Raw genomic sequence first — 20,058 nt, 5'->3', positions numbered from 1 at the left:
GTATTTTTTTTTTCGATGAAAACTTTTTTTTTTATTTCTGAGTGCGCTATCAAATTGGGCGTCGAATTTTACATAAAAGTCTCTTTGACACCAAATTTCCAAATCATCACTATTTCAAGCTGAAAATTATTGGAAAACTCGTCTTTTTCGAATGTTTAAAACGCGTTTCAATGTTTGACCTTGAATAAACAAAAACGAGAGCACGCAATGTAAACAATATTGCGCGTATTCCCGAAAAAGACACGCGGCAAACCAGCCTCGGAACGAAGCGCCGCACTTTCGGCAAATGCGCGCTGTCAAATTCCATACAGCGCGTTTTGTTTTTGATGATCTTCTTCCTCGAATCGCCTGGTATTGTTGTCAGATATGTTTTTTATTGCACCAAAAGTGCAGAAAATCTGCACATTCTGAAATGCCGCGCGGCTTTGAGAGAAACGGACAATAACAAACACGTTTTGTTTTGGATGTAGAATAGTGGTTCGCGAAACGGCCCCAATTTTGAGCTGTCAGTCAAGTGGAACCAATTTACTGTTTGTCAAAAGTAGAGAGTATTGTTATCGATTATCAAAAAAAAAGTTTTTTTTTTGCAAGAATGAAAGCGATGTTTTTCGTTGGACCAAGCAGAGTTGCAGGATTCCAAAATCAGACAAGAAATTTATCTGCGACATTGCAAAATTACACTCTAGCCGCAGTTCTCCTTCCCCGAAAAAAAGAAAAACCTCTTCTAACAAATCGAAACTTGAAAACACACACCATTTTCCAGCAATGAATGTAAAAAACAAGACAAAAAACACATACTAATGATTATAAAACAACTCATTTACCAGTAAGAAAAAAGTCATGCTTGTGCTTGAACAGTTTCCTACATTGTAGATGTAAACAAAGTGGGATCATTCGAAAATCACGTTACGCATTCTCTCTATTCATCACCCAGGTTTTGTTTGGTTGGCCATTCTGTGTATTGCCCCGAAGTTTGGTTGAATTTGGTTGCCAGAGTCCCGAGTTATAATAACACATGTTTACGCTAGTCGAGCTCGTACTTGTGTCAAACGCGTCCTGATCTGAAATCCCTTTGGCCAATTGTCGCACTTACATCAATTTTCAGGCTGTGTCAAGATAGCACGACAAGACAAGAAGTTTCTTTCGTATGAAAAGTGACAAAAATGCACATAGTTTTTCGGTTTTTATTGAATATCTCAGGATTGAAATCGAAGCTGCACAAAATGGCGTGCTTAACTCAATTTGGCCCGAAATTCACGTACGACAAGTCAGCACGACGGTGACGATTTCTTTATGTTTGTCTCCCAGTGTATACACCAAGTATATTTAAAACAACTATTTTTGTCACAAAAATTGTTTGAAATAATTTAAACTGATTGCTTTTTTGTGTAATGTTGTTCATTGAATTATGGTTACTTTAATCGATTTTTTTTAAATAACTGAGTCATGTCAATTTAATTGACTAATTGTGTTTTAATCCTTTTTCGAACTTGTAATAGAGCTTTCTCTTTTAAGGATTAATATTTGATTAACTTTTTTATATGAAACTTAAACATTTTTCTGCATTTCAAGAAAAGTATAATTCTATAGTTCTCATAGTGAAATCGTACCCAAACTGGTACCCCGCCATAAATTTGTACCAAAAAGCTTTTCCTGATAAGTGACTTGTCAAAAACAGAATGTTTTTCACCAAAAAAGAACACATTTCCACCATTTGCTGTCTCCGCCAAAAGACACTAACCTCGCGGAGCGCGGTCATTCCCGGTCAGCCGCGGTGTCCTTATCCGGAAATTATTCAAACTGTGGTTAATTATTATTTTACATTAAGGTTGGGCGTAAATTTTCCTCCCACGGAGCGCTTCTCGCTGAAAGCTTTGCAATGTTTAATGATTCTACTGTTTTTTTGTTTTTTTTTTTTTTGTTGGTGCTTAAAACAAACGAGGAGCCAAGCCACTTTTATCCACGCTTTTTTTTTTTTTTAAGACACACTCGTCGGTGGACAAAAAGGACCTTCTAGAGCTGGAATCTGGTCGTCACGAAAGTTTTGGGGGTAGACAAATTGCTCTTTCTTTCGGCTTGCAGTTATCTTTTTTTCTGGTTGGTAAGTGTAGTCAAATGGAAATTTCGACTAAATTGTTCCCTGATAAAGTGTGTGCGTCCATTAGACAAAGTGAAGGTTAGTCTATAAATAAGAATAGTTTTCCCGAGCCACGTGAGGAAATTTTCCGGCCCCGAAAGGACGCGCGCCTCACATGGCCGATTCGCCACAGCTCATAAAAATAGATTTTCCCCAGTAAATCACTGCGACGACCATCGGCAGCGACTTCCACCAACAAAGGTCAAGCTACATAACCGAAACTAATGCAATAGGAAACATATGCCGCCCCTGCCATGTGAGTCTGGGCCCGGGCAGGAAATTGAATGGAAAATTTATTTCCAATGTGTGAAATATTGTTTTGTGGAAATTTATTGGACAACTTTCCTGTGTTGGTATCATTGATGTTACGTGCGGGGGCGACCTCGGAAAATTCTGGCACTGGAAAAGCCCCCCACTTGGAAAAGAGGGGGGGCCATTTTCATAATTTGATCGAATCGCTGATAGTGGTAGGAGCCGCGCCACGACCCAATCAAAAAAGGGCTGATCCTATCTTGGTCACTCAATGTTTACTCATTTTTCCGCTATCACCGTCATATTTCACAGAGTTTATTTGTATTTTAATAAATTTTAGAATGAATATTCATTAGACGGAGGTGAAAGTATTACTAATGGACACCCCCTTTCCAAAGAAATCAGAGAAAAAGGGGCAAATATTTGCTATGCGTTCGTTCCGTTGACGTGGCTCCCCGATCATGAATTGGAGGACATTCCAGTAATCCTTATCAGACTGGACCGCACGAGGACCAAACATACCAAAGAGGTACAATAAATTGTGGGATATCGTGGATAGAGCTGCGCACAGATTACGTGCTAGTTTGGAAGAGAGTTGAGCATATTTTGGCTTAATTTATTCAGAGCGCAACCGAAGCTTGAAGAATCCTGACCGAAGTCGATTTCGGACTAACTGATGGTGTAGTAATGCATTTTTTTTTTTTGGTGAACAGAAGGGGTTTCTGTTAATCAGCACCTGTTTATTAGCCTTGCATAAAATTTACGCTGCACTGCAGGAATTATTTTACGGTCACGCTGATAGGGATTAATCTTTGGGAGAATTGAAAGAGAACACGTTATTTGAACCGAGATTTGAATGCAAAATTTTACCAACTCTCAAAAATTATCTTTATTTTCATGAATTGGAACTCAAAAAATGATATTATATTTGGAAAATTGTGACTGAGCTTTCGCGTTCGCTTTCACTACGTCAACCTGAATTTGACATTTTGTTTTCATTTGTTCACACTAGTTCGTCTAACCCGGGAATTCCCGGGACAAAAATCCTGAGATTTTTCCAAAACCGTGAATTCCAGAATCCCGGGATTTTTTTATTTTTTTTTTGTGTCTTCAGCAAAGTTTTAGGTATGGATATGGACTACACTGGAAAAAATGATACACGGTAAAAAAATTTCGTGATTTTTCATTTTACTTTTTGTCATTAATACTTGATCTGTAAAAAAAAAACACTATTTTTATTTTATTTTATTTTATGATATGTTTTAGAGGACATCAAATGCCAACTTTTCAGAAATTTACAGGTTGTGCAAACCAAAAAAATTTACGAGTTATAATTTTTTTAATCAATTCTGATTTTTTCAAAAATTCGAAATATTGGTCGCAAAAACTTTTAAACTTCATTTTTCAATGTAAAATCAAATTTGCAATCAAAAAGTATTTCAGTGAAATTTTCATAAATTGCACCGTTTTCAAGTTAAATCCATTTTTAGGTGACTTTTATGAAAATAGTCGCAGTTTTTCAATTTTTAAAATTTCTGCACATGTTTGCCCACTTCTGAACAAAATATTTTTGATGAGCTGAGAAAATTCTCTATATTTTGCTTTTATGAACTTTGCTGATACGACCCTTAGTTGCTGAGATATTGCCATGCAAAGGTTTTAAAACAGGAAAATTGATGTTTTCTAAGTCACACACAAACAACCCACCATTTTCTAATGTCGATATTTCAGCAACTAATGTTCCGATTTTCAATGTTAAAATATGAAACATTCGTGAAATTTTCCGAACTTTTCGAAAAAAATGTTTTCAAATTTTTTGAATCAAGACCAACATTTCAAAAAGGACCAAACATTCAATATTATGCCCTTTTAAAATGTTATTCTTAATTTAAGTGGGCAAACATGTGCAGTAATGTTAAAAAATGAAAAACTGCGACTATTTTCGAAAAATTCACCTAAAAATGGATTTAACTTGAAAACGGTTCAATTTATGAAAATTTCACTGAATCAATCAATTTGATTGCAAATTCGTTTTTACATCGAAAAATGAAGTTCAAAAATTTTTGGGACCAATAGGGGAACTATACCCTTTCTCAGCCTATTTCTATTATCGGCCTATCAGCACTTTGATCATGAATTGCAGCTTATATAAAGTGTTTTTGACTGTTCCAAAGTAATAAATAGCTCAAATAAAAGTGAGCAAGTAACTCTCCATTGTTGAAACATCTGAAAATGTTGATTTAATAGCAGAAACGGCAAAAGTGATGAGAATTGGTCGAACGGCTTAGCGTGATTAAAATGGGTATATTTCCCCTATTTCGATTTTTTGAAAAAAATCAGAATTGATTCAAAAATTTCAAAAAAAAAAATCAAACCATCCACATTAACGACCCCCGGGTCTTTTGTGGTCTCTATTGCAAGTTTCTGCTCGAACCTTGGAGTCCGAAGGCTTGAATGGGGAGAGCACCCAAACCTCTTTCTACTCCAAAAAAAAATTATAACTCGCAAAAACTAGAAATTTCTGAAAAGTTGGCATTTGGTGTCCTCTAAAACATATCATAAAATAAAAAAAAATAAAAATAGTGTTTTTTACAGATCAAGTTTTAGTGACAAAAAGTTAAATAAAAAATCAAAAAAAAATATTTTCTATGAAAACCTATTTATTTAAAAAAAAGACTTATTTTCACGTTATTTATGACTTGAAACTTGAAAAATATTATATTTAAGAAAAAATAATTTTTCATAAAAAGCCGTCAATCAGGACAAAAGTAACGAATTAAAACAGCTGATTATTCTTTTTTTTGCATAATGTTCTGATTGTTTTGATTGATTTTGGTTACAACAGAATTTTTTTTAATGTGTTTTAAACGGCTTTATCCCTTATCCCCGAATCCCACTTTCCCGAATCCCATATCCCCGAAAATCATTTCCCCGAAAATGCCACTTCCCCGAAAATCATTTTCCCGCAAATTCCACATCCCCGAAAATCATTTTCCCGAAAATTCCACATCCCCCAAAATCATTTTCCCGAAAATTCCATATCCCCGAATGTCATTTACCTGAATGGCCATTTTACCGAACTGCCGTTTTCCCGAATTTACATATACCCGAATGGTTACTTCACCAAAAAATCATTTTTTCCGAATGATGACCTAGATATAAACTAAATTGTTATTTAGGCATTTTTTTAAGTATGACGTTAATATTAAATTCTCCTAAGTGTTTTGTAAGATTAAAAAAAAAACAAATAACCGTAGAAGGTCATTAATAAACCACGCGGACACTTCAAGAGTGCGGGGTATTGAGATCATCCACGTTCCATAAAAAAAGATTATTTTTTTTTTGTAGCGGCCATTTTCAGCAAAGGACAATTTTCCAAAACGGTATCTAGGGGAACAGCATCTAATTCCAGCGTGCCTCTAATGTTGGCAGGTCAGAACTTTGACATTCAATTAAAGCTCATTAAAAGCGATTTCAACAGAAATCGAGTGATAAATAGCTCAATAAGAAGTGAGCAAGCAAGTTTCTATCAAAAGTTTTGCAAAATTAGTTGTTTAAATAGTGAAAATCAGCAAATTGGATGGAGTTAGGAGCGAGTGCTTAACCTGCCAAAGATACGAGAATTTCCCCTACGTGGTAAGGATAGAACAGCAACGATAGCTTCATGCGACGACTCGATGCGCAGGATTCAGTTTGTTCTAGATTTTGTTTAACTGAACTAATTTGTCTATATCAATTTTGGCTGGATGAAGGCTTTGAACAATTATTTTTTATTTTTTTACGTCCAATTCGAGTTCTGCGACCAACACTTTTAATCAAATCTAAATAGTTGATTATTGAATTACAAAAAGCATTTTTTGAATATTTCATCACCGCCATTTTAGATTTAAAATGACTAAATCACTTTAAAGTAGTTTAGGGGCTATACTTAAGCTCGACAGCTGATCTTGGTTGCCAAGGTCCCGAGTAACAATTACAAATTTTTGCGGTAGTCGGGCCTGAACGTGTGTCAAACACGTTCTGACCTGAAATCCCTTTGGTCAGTTGTCGCACTTACATCAATTTGAATATTCAAAATTCAAGTGAAGCTCGGAATTTTTTGAACGTTCAATAGAGTAATCAACGTTCGTTTGTATTGCGTGTAAGTACACAAAAATTAAGTGAGGTTAAATTTTGTCAGCCAATAAAATCAAATGGTGCACTAGTGTTCGTACGCGAAACGTCATAAAGCTCTATTGTGGACATGATACTTTATTGATCGCTACTTCCCCGAACCCGGTTCTGGACAACGGCCATACCCGCCTGACCGAGTTCGGGAAGTGGCGTTCGGGGAAATGGCCGTTCGGGATTATGGTCATTCGGGAAAATGATTTTCAGGGATGTGGAAAATTAGGGGAAGTGGCCATTCGGGAAAATGGTTTTTAGGGGAAGTTGCCATTCGGGGATGTAGCCGTTCGGGGAAATGGATTGTTCGGGAAATGATTTTCGGGTAAATGACATTTCGGGAAAGTGTCTTTTCGGAGATGTGGCATTCGGGGAAATGTCTCTTCGGGAATGTGGGTTTCGGGGAAATGTCATAGATTCGTTTTAAACTATCTAAAGACTGCTGTCCTTGTTCAGAATGAAGATGAAGCTATCACCAATTAACAGTATTGAGCTTATTCTATAATTTAAGCTTGAAAAACATAACAAATATAATAAAAACGTTACTTAATCCACCTTTAGGTGGTTGGTGCCTTCCTCATATTCATAAAGTCAATACATTCAGTAAAAATAGCAACATTCCCCCTTAACATGTTTATTATGTTTAACAACTTTATTACTCATTTCTTTTGATATGGTTCGCAGACCATCAATATTTCTGGCTCATCGGCAAGGTCTGATAAAAAATACCTATCCAACGATAGTTCGCATGGAAGATTCAGACAATATTTTTATCACAATATCTGAAATCAAACCTCTAAAAGTGTATAAATAACACTTAAGTGCCAATAACTTTTAATAGGGTTGTCAGATCCTTGATGTTTTAGGCTCATTTGAAAGGTCTTTCGATTATCTAACTAACGATGGGTCGCATGATAGACCCGGACATCATTTTTACTGAAATATCTGAGATCCGGCCTCCAAAAAGTGTATAAATAACACTTAAGTGTCAATAACTTTTGATAGGATTGTCAGATCCTTGATGTTTTAGGCTCATTTGAAAGGTCTTTCGATTATCTAACTAACGATGGGTCGCATGATGGACCCGGACATCATTTTTACTGAAATATCTGAGATCCGGCCTCCAAAAAGTGTATAAATAACACTTAAGTGTCAATAACTTTTGATAGGTTTGTCAGATCCTTGATGTTTTAGGCTCATTTGAAAGGTCTTTCGATTATCTAACTAACGATGGGTCGCATGATGGACCCGGACATCATTTTCATTGAAATATCTGAGATCTGGCCTCCAAAAAGTGTATAAATAACACTTAAGTGCTAATAACTTTTGATAGGATTGTCAGATCCTTGATGTTTTAGGCTCATTTGAAAGGTCTTTCGATTATCTAACTAACGATGCGTCGCATGATGGACCCGGACATCATTTTTACTGAAATATCTGAGATCCGGCCTCCAAAAAGTGTATAAATAACACTTAAGTGTCAATAACTTTTGATAGGATTGTCAGATCCTTGATGTTTTAGGCTCATTTGAAAGGTCTTTCGATTATCTAACTAACGATGGGTCGCATGATGGACCCGGACATCATTGTCATTGAAATATCTGAGATCCGGCCTCCAAAAAGTGTATAAATAACACTTAAGTGCTAATAACTTTTGATAGGATTGTCAGATCCTTGATGTTTTAGGCTCATTGGAAAGGTCTTTTTAATACCTTTCTGAAAATGTATAACATGACAGGGTTTCTTACAAAAACCACCCTTTTTACAATCTTCCGGACATACGCCAAAATCGTTTTTTTAGCATAACTTTTGAAGTACTTTACTAAACATCATAATTTTCAATAGGGACTTATGGGACCCCAAGACGAATCGAATGAGACCAAAACGGTCCAAATCGGTTAAGCCAGTGCTGAGATAATCGAGTGCATATTTTTTGGTGCACAGACCCACATCCCTACACACACACACACACACACACACAGACATTTGCTCAGAATTTGATTCTGAGTCGATAGGTATACGTGAAGGTGGGTCTACGAGGTCAAATTAAGAAGTTCATTTTTCGAGTGATTTTATAGCCTTTCCTCAATAAGGTGAGGAAGGCAAAACATAGATTTTATGACTGCTTAAAAATTTTCCCGGGATTCAAAAACTATTTTTCCCGTTTCCCGGGAAATGCTAAACCCGGGAATATTGGACGCCCTAGTTCGCACTCAAACGCATGAACGCAACGCATACCGTCAGCAGTTTTTAGAGCACAAAAAAGCCTCAAATTTTGAAATCGATGCTCTAATTTTCTTGTTTTATGCCTGATCTAACCTAAATCAATCAAAAATATCAAAATGTTGACATTCTATCTATAATTCCGATCGCCTTCTCCTGCATACATTTAAATGATTGCTTCGTAATGAAGATCATGACAGGCGTGCTCAGTCAGGGTTCAACGATCGAGTCGATAGTAGGTAAAAGGTGCTCTTTAACCCAAAATTATGGAAGTAATGTCATCGACTTATGAATGGGTTTTCTACAAAAATTGTTAATATTAAATCTTTTTTTGGTCAAAGAAACAAAAAATGGTAAATATGGTTTATTTTTACAGTTTTCCTTATGTGTTTTTACATTTATTTTCATTTTAAACATTTGAACACCATCTCGGACACAATTATCTCCACCTTTGCGGTCACCGGATCAACCGTAATGCGACGCAAATTGAAACTGTACTAAAATTGATTTCTCTCGTCAAACCACATTCGTCACGATACACTTCAAGCCGCATCAGTGGATCGCGTTCAGCTGCATATGCCAAGTCGACACCAGGTTCATTTCCGTTCGCTGAAGACTCGCTTTAAACTCGGGCGACCTCCTTTGCTGGGACGATAACGTGGGTTATCCGCGTGACATATGTCGCAAAGCATGTCGCATGTCGTTTGAAGCGCGCGGATGCTGTCATAATGAGTGCATTGGTGTTCTAACAAGCTTGAAATTAGACCTTTTTTCCTTCTATTTAAACTGAGAAATGCTCGTAAATTAATAAATCCAAATTATTTAAAATCACTGGATTTTGAATTATTAGACTCTTTAAAAAGCACTGAAATTTCACAACTTACAATGAACAGGGTGCAAACACAACTACTACAGTGAAAACTCTTGTAATTTTCCTTATCATAGAGGTTCACAGTTTTCGTTCACAACACAAAAAAGGACAACCGGACAATCAAACTAAACGGAACATGCCCGGAATCGGGTGCAAAAAACAGCCGAAGCGATAAACTTAAATACCATGCAAATTTATACGAAAATGTCGTAAAAAAGTGACCAAGCCACGGTAAAAATCGACAGTCGTAAACCCCGGAGACCCCGAGTTACATGTCCCCAAATGGGTGAATAAAACCGCGTGCGGTTCAAACAACGTGAATAACGATAGTATTTGGTAATTTGCACAGATGATTTTGGGAGGGGTTTTTCTTTTTTACGGCCCTTTCTCGGACTGACGTCACACGAAAGAATTTCCGAGGCTTTTTCCTGACTAAATGTAGAAGTCAGTATCAACCGCGTGCTATCTATTCACCCCAACCACGGTGACAGGGTGACCACCCCCCTCTCGGAAGGACCACGTGGTGTGTCCAAAGAAAAAAAAGGGTAACAAAACACAAGAAATTTTTTATAGCGCCCCGATCATGAATAAAAATTCTTGCCTCTGATTATTTCCCTTGTAATGTCATTAAATTTTTACGACCCGCCATCTAGCAAAAGGTTGTTGTTGGTCTTGTTCGCGCGGAAGGAGTACAACATGTCTTTGATTTAGTGGCCCCTCGGAAACACATAATTCTTGTTCCTGAAGCCCCCCCTTGATTTTGAAAGAAGGGGGTTTTAATATGCAAAATTTGTCTTTTCGTGATTAATTATGAAAATCCATTGGGCTCTGCTGCTGCTGCTGTGGGTGTCACCAACCGTCTAGATGACTGACCCGCGGGGACCGTTTTTATCACCATAAATCTTCATTTAGTGACACGCACTTCCGGCGGCGTGGTGGACACGGAACAGGGAGGACAAGGTTTCTTGTGGGCGCAAGAAGCAGGAACGTCAGACTAGACAGAATGAGGTCAGATCCGGGGCTCTTGAGCGATGGGTTTTGGCGTTTTTCGTTTGGTCGGAACAGCAAATCATATTTCTGTGACATGTTTATAAGCTTTGGATTGGCGATTCTGTTTAGTATTTCGTGAGATTCAGATTTGAATACATTATGAGCAGAAAAAAATATATTTCAGTTATATCATGAAAAACTAAAAACTAAAAACTGGGTAATTCTCTACTAACTCACACGAAATCGGGAAAAGTTGCCCCGACCCCTCTTCGATTTGCGTGAAACTTTGTCCAAAGGGATAACTTTTGTCCCTGAACACGAATCCGAGGTCCGTTTTTTGATATCTCGTGACGGAGGGGCAGTACGACCCCTTCCATTTTTGAACATGCGAAAAAAGAGGTGTTTTTCAATCATTTGCAGCCTGAAACGGTGATGAGATAGAAATTTGGTGTCAAAGGTACTTGTATGTAAAATTAGACGCCCGATTTGATGGCATACTCAGAATTCCGAAAAAACGTATTTTTCATCGAAAAAAAACACTAAAAAAGTTTTAAAGATTCTCCCATTTTCCGTTACTTGACTGTAAAAAATTTTGGAACATGTCATTTTATGGGAAATTTAATGTACTTTTCGAATCTTCATTGACCCAGAAGGGTCATTTTTTCATTTAGAACAAAAATTTTCATTTTAAAATTTCGTGTTTTTTCTAACTTTGCAGGGTTATTTTTTAGAGTGTAACAGTGTTCTACAAAGTTGTAGAACAGACAATTACAAAAATTTTGATATATAGACATAAGGGGTTTGCTTATAAACATCACAAGTTATCGCGATTTTACGAAAAAAAGTTTTGAAAAAGTTGGTCGTCGTAGATCATAGCCGTTCATGGTCACCCGCGACAGACACGGACGACGAAACAAAGAGAAACGCAAAAAGTAACTTTTTCAAAACTTTTTTTTCGTAAAATCGCGATAACTCGTGATGTTTATAAGCAAACCCTTTAAGTCTACATATCAAAATTTTTGTAATTGTCTGCTCTACAACTTTGTAGAACACTGATACACTCTAAAAAATAACCCTGCAAAGTTAGAAAAAACACGAAATTTAAAATGAAAAATTTTGTTCTAAATGATTAATGACCTGGGTCAATGTAGATTCGAAAAGTACATTAAATTTCCCATAAAATGACATGTTCCAAAATTTTTTACAGTCGAGTAACGGAAAATGGGAGAATTTTTATTTTTCGATGAATAATACGTTTTTTCGGAATTCTGAGTACGCCATCAAATCGGGCGTCTAATTTTACATAAAAGTCCCTTTAACACCAAATTTCTATCTCATCACCGTTTCAGGCTGCAAATGATTGAAAAACACCTCTTTTTTCGCATGTTCAAAAATGGAAGGGGTCGTACTGCCCCTCCGTCACGAGATATCAAAAAACGGACCTCGGATTCGTGATCAGGGACAAAAGTTACCCCTTAGGACAAAGTTTCACGCAAATCGAAGAGGGGTCGGGGCAACTGCTGTGTGAGTTGGCGGAGAATTACCCAACTAAAAACTAAAAACTAAAAACTAAAAACTAAAAACTAAAAACTAAAAACTAAAAACTAAAAACTAAAAACTAAAAACTAAAAACTAAAAACTAAAAACTAAAAACTAAAAACTAAAAACTAAAAACTAAAAACTAAAAACTAAAAACTAAAAACTAAAAACTAAAAACTAAAAACTAAAAACTAAAAACTAAAAACTAAAAACTAAAAACTAAAACTAAAAACTAAAAACTAAAAACTAAAAACTAAAACTAAAAACTAAAAACTAAAAACTAAAAACTAAAAACTAAAAACTAAAAACTAAAAACTAAAAACTAAAAACTAAAAACTAAAAACTAAAAACTAAAAACTAAAAACTAAAAACTAAAAACTAAAAACTAAAAACTAAAAACTAAAAACTAAAAACTAAAAACTAAAAACTAAAACTAAAACTAAAAACTAAAAACTAAAAACTAAAAACTAAAAACTAAAAACTAAAACTAAAAACTAAAAACTAAAAACTAAAAACTAAAAACTAAAACTAAAAACTAAAACTAAAAACTAAAAACTAAAAACTAAAAACTAAAAACTAAAAACTAAAAACTAAAAACTAAAAACTAAAAACCAAAAACTAAAAACTAAAAACTAAAAACTAAAAACTAAAAACTAAAAACTAAAAACTAAAAACTAAAAACTAAAAACTAAAAACTAAAACTAAAAACTAAAAACTAAAAACTAAAAACTAAAAACTAAAAACTAAAAACTAAAAACTAAAAACTAAAAACTAAAAACTAAAAACTAAAAACTAAAAACTAAAAACTAAAAACTAAAAACTAAAAACTAAAAACTAAAAACTAAAAACTAAAAACTAAAAACTAAAAACTAAAAACTAAAAACTAAAAACTAAAACTAAAAACTAAAAACTAAAAACTAAAAACTAAAAACTAAAAACTAAAAACTAAAAACTAAAAACTAAAAACTAAAAACTAAAAACTAAAAACTAAAAACTAAAACTAAAAACTAAAAACTAAAAACTAAAAACTAAAAACTAAAAACTAAAAACTAAAAACTAAAAACTAAAAACTAAAAACTAAACACTAAAAACTAAAAACTAAAAACTAAAAACTAAAAACTAAAAACTAAAAACTAAAAAAAATGATTTTTGTAATTTTGGTCACATTGGTCATTTTGGTCATTGGTCATTTTGGTCATTTTGGTCATTTTGGTCATTTTTGTCATTTTGGTCATTTTGGTCATTTTTGTAATTTTGGTCAGTTTGGTCATTTTGGCCAGTTTAGCCAGTTTGGTCATTTTGGTCAGTTTGGTCATTATGGTCATTTTGGTCATTTTGGTCATTTTGGTCATTTTGTTCTTTTTGGTCATTTTGGTCATTTTGGTCATTTTGGTCATTTTGGTCATTTTCGTCATTTTCGTCATTTTGGTCATTTTGGTCATTTTGGTCATTTTGGTCATTTTGGTCATTTTGGTCATTTTGGTCATTTTGGTCATTTTGGTCATTTTGGTCATTTTGGTCATTTTGGTCATTTGGTCATTTGGTCATTTTAATTTTGGTCATTTTGGTCATTTTCATTTTGGTCATTTTGGTCACTTTGGTCATTTTGGTCATTTTGGTCGTTTTGGTCATTTTGGTCATTTTCGTCATTTTGGTCATTTTGGTCATTTTCGTCATTTCGGTCATTTTGGTCATTTTGATCATTTTGGTCATTTTGGTCATTTTGGTCATTTTGGTAATTTTGGTCATTTTGATCATTTTGGTCATTTTGGTCATTTTCGTCATTTTGGTCATTTTGGTCATTTTGGTCACTTTGGTCATTTTGGTCATTTTGGTCATTTTGGTCATTTTGGTCATTTTGGTCATTTTGGTCACTTTGGTCATTTTGGTCATTTTGGTCATTTTGGTCATTTTGGTCATTTTGGTCATTTTGGTCACTTTGGTCACTTTGGTCATTTTGGTCATTTTGGTCATTTTGGTCATTTTGGTCACTTTGGTCATTTTGGTCGTTTTGGTAATTTTTGGTAATTTTTGGTAATTTTTGTCATTTTGGTCATTTTGGTCATTTTGGTCATTTTGGTCATTTTGGTCATTTTGGTCATTTTGGTCACTATGGTCATTTTGATCATTTTGGTTATTTTGGTCATTTTGGTTATTTTGGTTATTTTCGGTCATTTTGGTAATTTTGGTCACTTTGGTCATTTTGGTCATTTTGGTCATTTTGGTCATTTGGTCATTTTCATTTTAGTCACTTTGGTCATTTGGTCATTTTGGTCATTTTTCATTTTGGTCATTTGGTCATTTGGTCATTTTGGTCATTTTGGTCACTTTGGTCACTTTGGTCATTTGGTCATTTTGGTCATTTTGGTCATTTTGGTCACTTTGGTCATTTTGGTCGTTTTGGTAATTTTTGGTAATTTTTGTCATTTTGGTCATTTTGGTCATTTTGGTCATTTTGGTCATTTTGGTCATTTTGGTCATTTTGGTCATTTTGGTCACTATGGTCATTTTGATCATTTTGGTTATTTTGGTCATTTTGGTTATTTTGGTTATTTTGGTCATTTTGGTCATTTTGGTCATTTCGGTCATTTTGGTCATTTGGTCATTTTGGTCATTTTGGTCATTTTGGTCATTTTGGTCATTTTGGTCATTTTGGTCATTTTGGTCGTTTTGGTCATTTCGGTCATTTTGGTTATTTTGGTCATTTTGATCATTTTGGTCATTTTGGTCATTTTGGTAATTTTGACAACAAAAATTACTGAATATAACTTCAGGTTTAATTTTTATTAATAAGTAGGCATTGTAGTTGAGCAATAAAAGTTTCGTTCTAACAACAACAAAAAACTGTCAAAATGGCAATTTCTAGACTCAACGGTAATCATCCGGGGATCATTACCGGTTTCCTAGCATTTGTGGTGTTATACTTTACGTATCTAAACATCCAAAAACTCGCTGATCCGAACATCGTACATCTACTAAACGTGCAGCACAATGAGTCCGAATTCAGCTCTGGCAAGAACATCTTCTTCATCTTGTCCACACTGTCTCCCCGAAGAGAGATCAAACTGACCGCCAGGCAGGCCTGCTCTATCGAATCTGCTGCTCGAACCAACCCGGATTGGAAGATTTTTCCACTTTTTGTGACCGCAACGTGGTTCAACGCGTTGAACAACGAGTTTATCAGTCCACTTCTTCGTTATGGAAATATCCACTTGAGAACCGTAGATTTGGAAACTTTTGCCTTGGGAACTCCCTTGGAAAATCTATTCGCGAGACATGCCCTGCAAAAGTCGAGCTACCCCGTAGAACACACGTCCGATGTTCTGCGGCTGTTGGTGCTCTACAAATACGGTGGAACCTATCTGGACACGGACGTGGTCGTTCGGAAATCGTTCGATCTGTTGCAACCAAACTTCCTCGGTTCAGAAGGTCATGGTTACGTGGCCAACGGAGTCATCAACCTGCAGGCCACCGGTGATGGACATCGCTTCGCAGAAGCTTGTATCAAGTAATGGTCAAAATTTTCACAATTAATCTCAAACAATTCAAATTCTACCATTTTTTTAGCGACCTCGCGCAAAACTTCAACGGTACGGTTTGGGCCGCCAACGGACCGTTTTTGGTCACGAGGAATCTGCGCCGGTTTTGCAACGTCTCCGAAGTGGCCAGCATGTCCCGGGAGCGGTGCGGAGGCCAGCTGACCGTCCATCCGCCAGATGTGTTCTACCGGATTCGTTATCCTCGCCACGAGTGGTTCTTTGAGTCGGAACGTACGGACGCGGTGATGACGGCGGTCCGGGACGATATTCTGGTGCACGTGTGGAACAAGGCGACGGGTGGAATTCCGTTGAAGGTGGACGGGACGACCGCTTATGTGAAGCTTGCTCATGAGTTTTGTCCGAATGTCATTCAAGTTTGTGATGAGTTCTTCTAGTTGCTCGATACATTTTTCATTTGATTCACACAATTCACTGAAACAAAACCGCATGTTCTAACTATTATTTGAATGATTCCAAACTCACCACAGTCAATATGAATTCTCCACAGTTTAAACTGTCAAATTAGCTGTGGTGAATTTATATTAGCCACGACAGGATTGACTTTAACAAGAAATGTACATCTATTTCTCTGTGAATCTACCAAATGACCTTCATTCTAATTCAAAACATCAAATTTTCCCCAAAACCCTTCTATCTCACGCCTAATCCCCAGCACGAGCCAAACCCGAACCATTTCAAGCCAAGCCAAAGTCACGAACAAGAATTTTCCTTATTTCAACAAAATTTTCCCTACCCTCCCGTTGCACCTTGCACCCCCAGGGTATTGTTATTGCCAGGATAAAATTAACCCCGCCACAAGACCCACTGTAAATACTGGTCAACGGTCCGTGAAACTCGGACGCCGCGGTCAGACTGTCCGAGTCTGAAAAGTGAAATTATTAATAGAATTCGCCTCCCTCAACCTGGAAATCGGCCATTTAGTCAGCCGACTTGGCCAGTTTCAGCAGTGGCCTACATTCGCACCAAGCTGGCCTGACCCTCGCAGAAAACGCGGTCTTTCGACGAATAGCCTTGTGGAAATGGCTTTGCAAAAAAAACGAAACTGGCTTGCCATTTTATGCCAGCTCAAACGGACAGAAGCAGCTGATTTGAGAAGTTAGAGTCAAACAGACGTGAAACTCTTTTTCAAATCTCTCAAAATAACGGTCAATTCAAAACCAAATTTGTTAAATTGTATTTTTGCAACGAACCGCAAATGTCAGTGACGGCGTTAAAATCGTTTGATGTCTGTTATCACGCCAGGCCTACAGATGGCGCTATTTGAATACAACATTTGCGTGATATTTTTCAGGGTTTCATGTCTATTTGTCTGTAACAAACCGGTACATTTTCCATGTTTTTTGCACCGTTTTCACGTGGAATTCTGCTTGCGAGTGATGGAAATGGAAATGAAGACCTCACCATCGTATAACCTCCCAACCCCTCAACTTAGTACGAAGACTGCGACTGAAACTTGTTTAATAGTGTGATCTGCAAAATGCGTTCTCCGGCGCAATTTCGACATTGACCTTGTCCGGTTTGCTTACTTTTCTAGAATTTGGCCACCAGCCTTTCTCTCTGATGTCATCGTTCGTGATCTTTCGAAGGAAATCCGATGCACTTGGCTTGGTTCGCAAAATAGAAAATGTTAGTAAACATGCATTTTGAGCGTTAAGTGCGCCAAAACTTCCTGTTAGTTTAGTAACTATACTTGGAGTAACCTTGAGTGGCAGGAAAAAATAGTCATCAAAATAAAAATGCATTTCATGGCACGACTGGTACAATGTCGTCGGAGCACGCATCCAGAGTTACGGGGAACAAGAAGGTGGGTTGGGACACTAATGTCCATACCTGGAATGCAGGACCCTGCTGAGCTGATTTGCATACAACATTGTGAAAACTTTGTGGAAGCATGTGGACACTGTCGTTATCAATCCATCAAAGTGGTGAAGCGGTTGAAGCACGTGGTTATTTAAAAACTGATTTGAAAAAAATAGTATTTTCGTAGTTCTGGTTAAACGAATGAAATATAGAACTTTAACTGTTGTTTTATGATTATTTTTTATTATTTAATTCATTTTTATAACTAATTTTAGAGATCACATAAATGTTCCATATGCAAAAACAGCAGACTGAGAGAAACGCAAAACATATATAAATATGTATACTTGAACTATTGTAAAATGCATTTTAAAACACTTTTTTCCTTCAAATGTTTAGATTAGGGCTGGTTGTTTTGCTGGTTTTTGCAAAAAAAAAAACTTTGAAATAGTAGTTTATGCAACAAGTTGCAAAAAGAGGATTTTTTCAGCACGAGTCGTACATTTATCCAACGAGGTTCACCGGCCTTACTGAAAATTCAAAAAAATTGAATTTTAGAAATCTGAAATTCAAAAAAATAATTACAAATTCAAAAAATCTAATAGACAAATAAATTTAGAACACCATCAATTCAAAAAAATAATTCAGAATTGCTTGTTGGATTGCAATTTTTCTTCAATTCAAAGTTCTAATATAAAAAAATGCAGAAAAAATCAGATAATCAGATATTTTGTTTTGCCTTTTTTAATAATTGAACTTTAAATTGAAGACAAATTGATTTGTAGAATTGCGATTCTGAATGATAATGTTTAATTGATTGTGTTCTAAATTTATTTATTTTTAAGATTTCTTGAATTTGGAACTATTTTTATTTCTAAAATTTCTTTTTTTTAATGCAAAAAAAAGTTCAAGTTCACAAAATTAAAAATTCATATATTTGAGGAACCAAAACTAAACAAAATCTTAAATTTAAAATTTTAATTAAACTGCCGTTCTACGCATAATTGTCCCATGTCAGTTTTGGACGATTTTGACTTTATGCCATTTTTTAGTTTTTACACTTGATGTGTACTTTAAGAAAAACACATAAAATCTGGTACTTTGTTCGCAAACTCATTAAAAACAACACCAAGTCTGTTTGTCCCATCGTTACACTTCTACGCATAATTGTCCCACCAAGTATTTTCTTACACGGAATCATTAGTTTTACTAAGCATTATGTCTTGTTTACCTGGTGTATAGCAAGAGAATCACAAATAAGGATGATAAACTGCTAACTGGGGTGATTAGGGACACATAGGGCGAATAGGAAACCACGGGACAATTATGCGTAGAAACACAGGAATCGGTCGAAAAATTTCAATCGCGTTTTTCTCAGTTGCACTTTTTTGAACATGGGACAATTATGCGTAGAACGGCAGTAAAGGTATTTAAAATTTTATTCGGTTATCTGAAGTCCTGAAGGTTTAAGTTTCTTACCTAATTTATTTCCCAAAAATCTTCAAATATTGCCGAAAACAGAACAACTGATTTTTTGGACAGAAAAATGCGTTATTTCGGCAAGTTAAGGTGGTAGATGGTGTCCTTTACTTTTGGGGCAATGACTGTCAATGATGGTTTTGAATTCAGGGTCCCGAAATAGTAAATTGAAATGAAAAACTAATCACTATATGTAAAATGCTTCTACAAACAACACAAAGAAATTCATTGTTGATTGTAACATTCTGAATTCTGAATCAAGATTTGAATGTTTTTCTAAAACAAACATGGCCGATTGGGGATGATGCCTTCCAGAGCCTTAACAGTTCATTCTTCTGATTTCGGCAGAATTCTGGCGAAGTTCAGCATAAAAATCTATGTGTGAAGAATTCAAATATTTAGAAATTTTCAAATTGAAAAGTTGTATAATTTTTTTTTAAATTATGATTTCAAGATTGAATAGCTTTTGTAAATATTAATTTTTTGATTTATTTTATTTATGTCTGGATTTTTAAACTTGTGTTTTTAATATATTAATTTACACATATTGAATTTTGGAATTAATACGGAAAAAATGCACATATTTTTATAACCGTGTTTCTTCTGAGCTTTGTTCTTTGCTAAAGCAAGCTCAAAAATGCTGAAATTGATGATTAATACAGTTTTTTTATTCTATTGGGTCCTAAAACAAAGCTTAGATGACTGATATTATTGTTTACAGCGATAAAGCTTATTTTTCTGAGTACAATGACACTTTGTACGACCACAAAAAGTTTAAAATGGATTTTTAAATCAATTTTGAAAAATTAACCTCGCGGTCCTTCTTGACAGAAAAGCTCCTACTTGACAGCTCGTTCCAAAGGGACCATAGCTGATCCATCGAAAAAATGTTGTCTTGTCAATTTTTTTTTTTTGCATTAAAATGAAAAAAAAAAAGTGATCAGAAATGGTTTTGAATCGTGTTTTTTTACCGTTGTACATAAAAATTTACATAGGGCCACGGAATTGAAACTCGTCTGAAAAACCTGTATCATTTTCTCATT

The 20,058-nt window shown here is 35.4% G+C and overlaps 1 protein-coding gene across 1 annotated transcript; it reads left to right on the top strand.

The window, feature by feature from the left end:
* Window positions 1–15,028: 15,028 nt before the first annotated feature.
* LOC6053700 (lactosylceramide 4-alpha-galactosyltransferase) lies at window positions 15,029–16,110 on the top strand. Its single transcript, XM_001869709.2, has 2 exons — window positions 15,029–15,684; window positions 15,744–16,110. Exons 1-2 carry the CDS (start codon window positions 15,029–15,031, stop codon window positions 16,108–16,110), a joined length of 1,023 nt encoding a protein of 340 aa, XP_001869744.2.
* The last annotated feature ends 3,948 nt before the right edge of the window (window positions 16,111–20,058 follow it).

Source organism: Culex quinquefasciatus, chromosome 2 (assembly GCF_015732765.1).
Source record: "Culex quinquefasciatus strain JHB chromosome 2, VPISU_Cqui_1.0_pri_paternal, whole genome shotgun sequence".
In the NCBI taxonomy this organism is placed as follows: Eukaryota; Metazoa; Arthropoda; class Insecta; order Diptera; family Culicidae; genus Culex; species Culex quinquefasciatus.
The sequence above is the reverse complement of the archived record's forward strand: the minus strand, read 5'-3'. Positions and strand labels throughout refer to the sequence as shown.

What these genes read in the sequence shown, in the direction of transcription:
- LOC6053700 (XM_001869709.2), top strand. Translation starts at nt 15,029, where the DNA reads ATGGCAATTTCTAGACTCAACGGTAATCATCCGGGGATCATTACCGGT. An exon ending in TTCGCAGAAGCTTGTATCAA is followed by an intron (nt 15,685 to 15,743) that starts GTAATGGTCAAA and finishes CCATTTTTTTAG; the next exon opens with CGACCTCGCGCAAAACTTCA.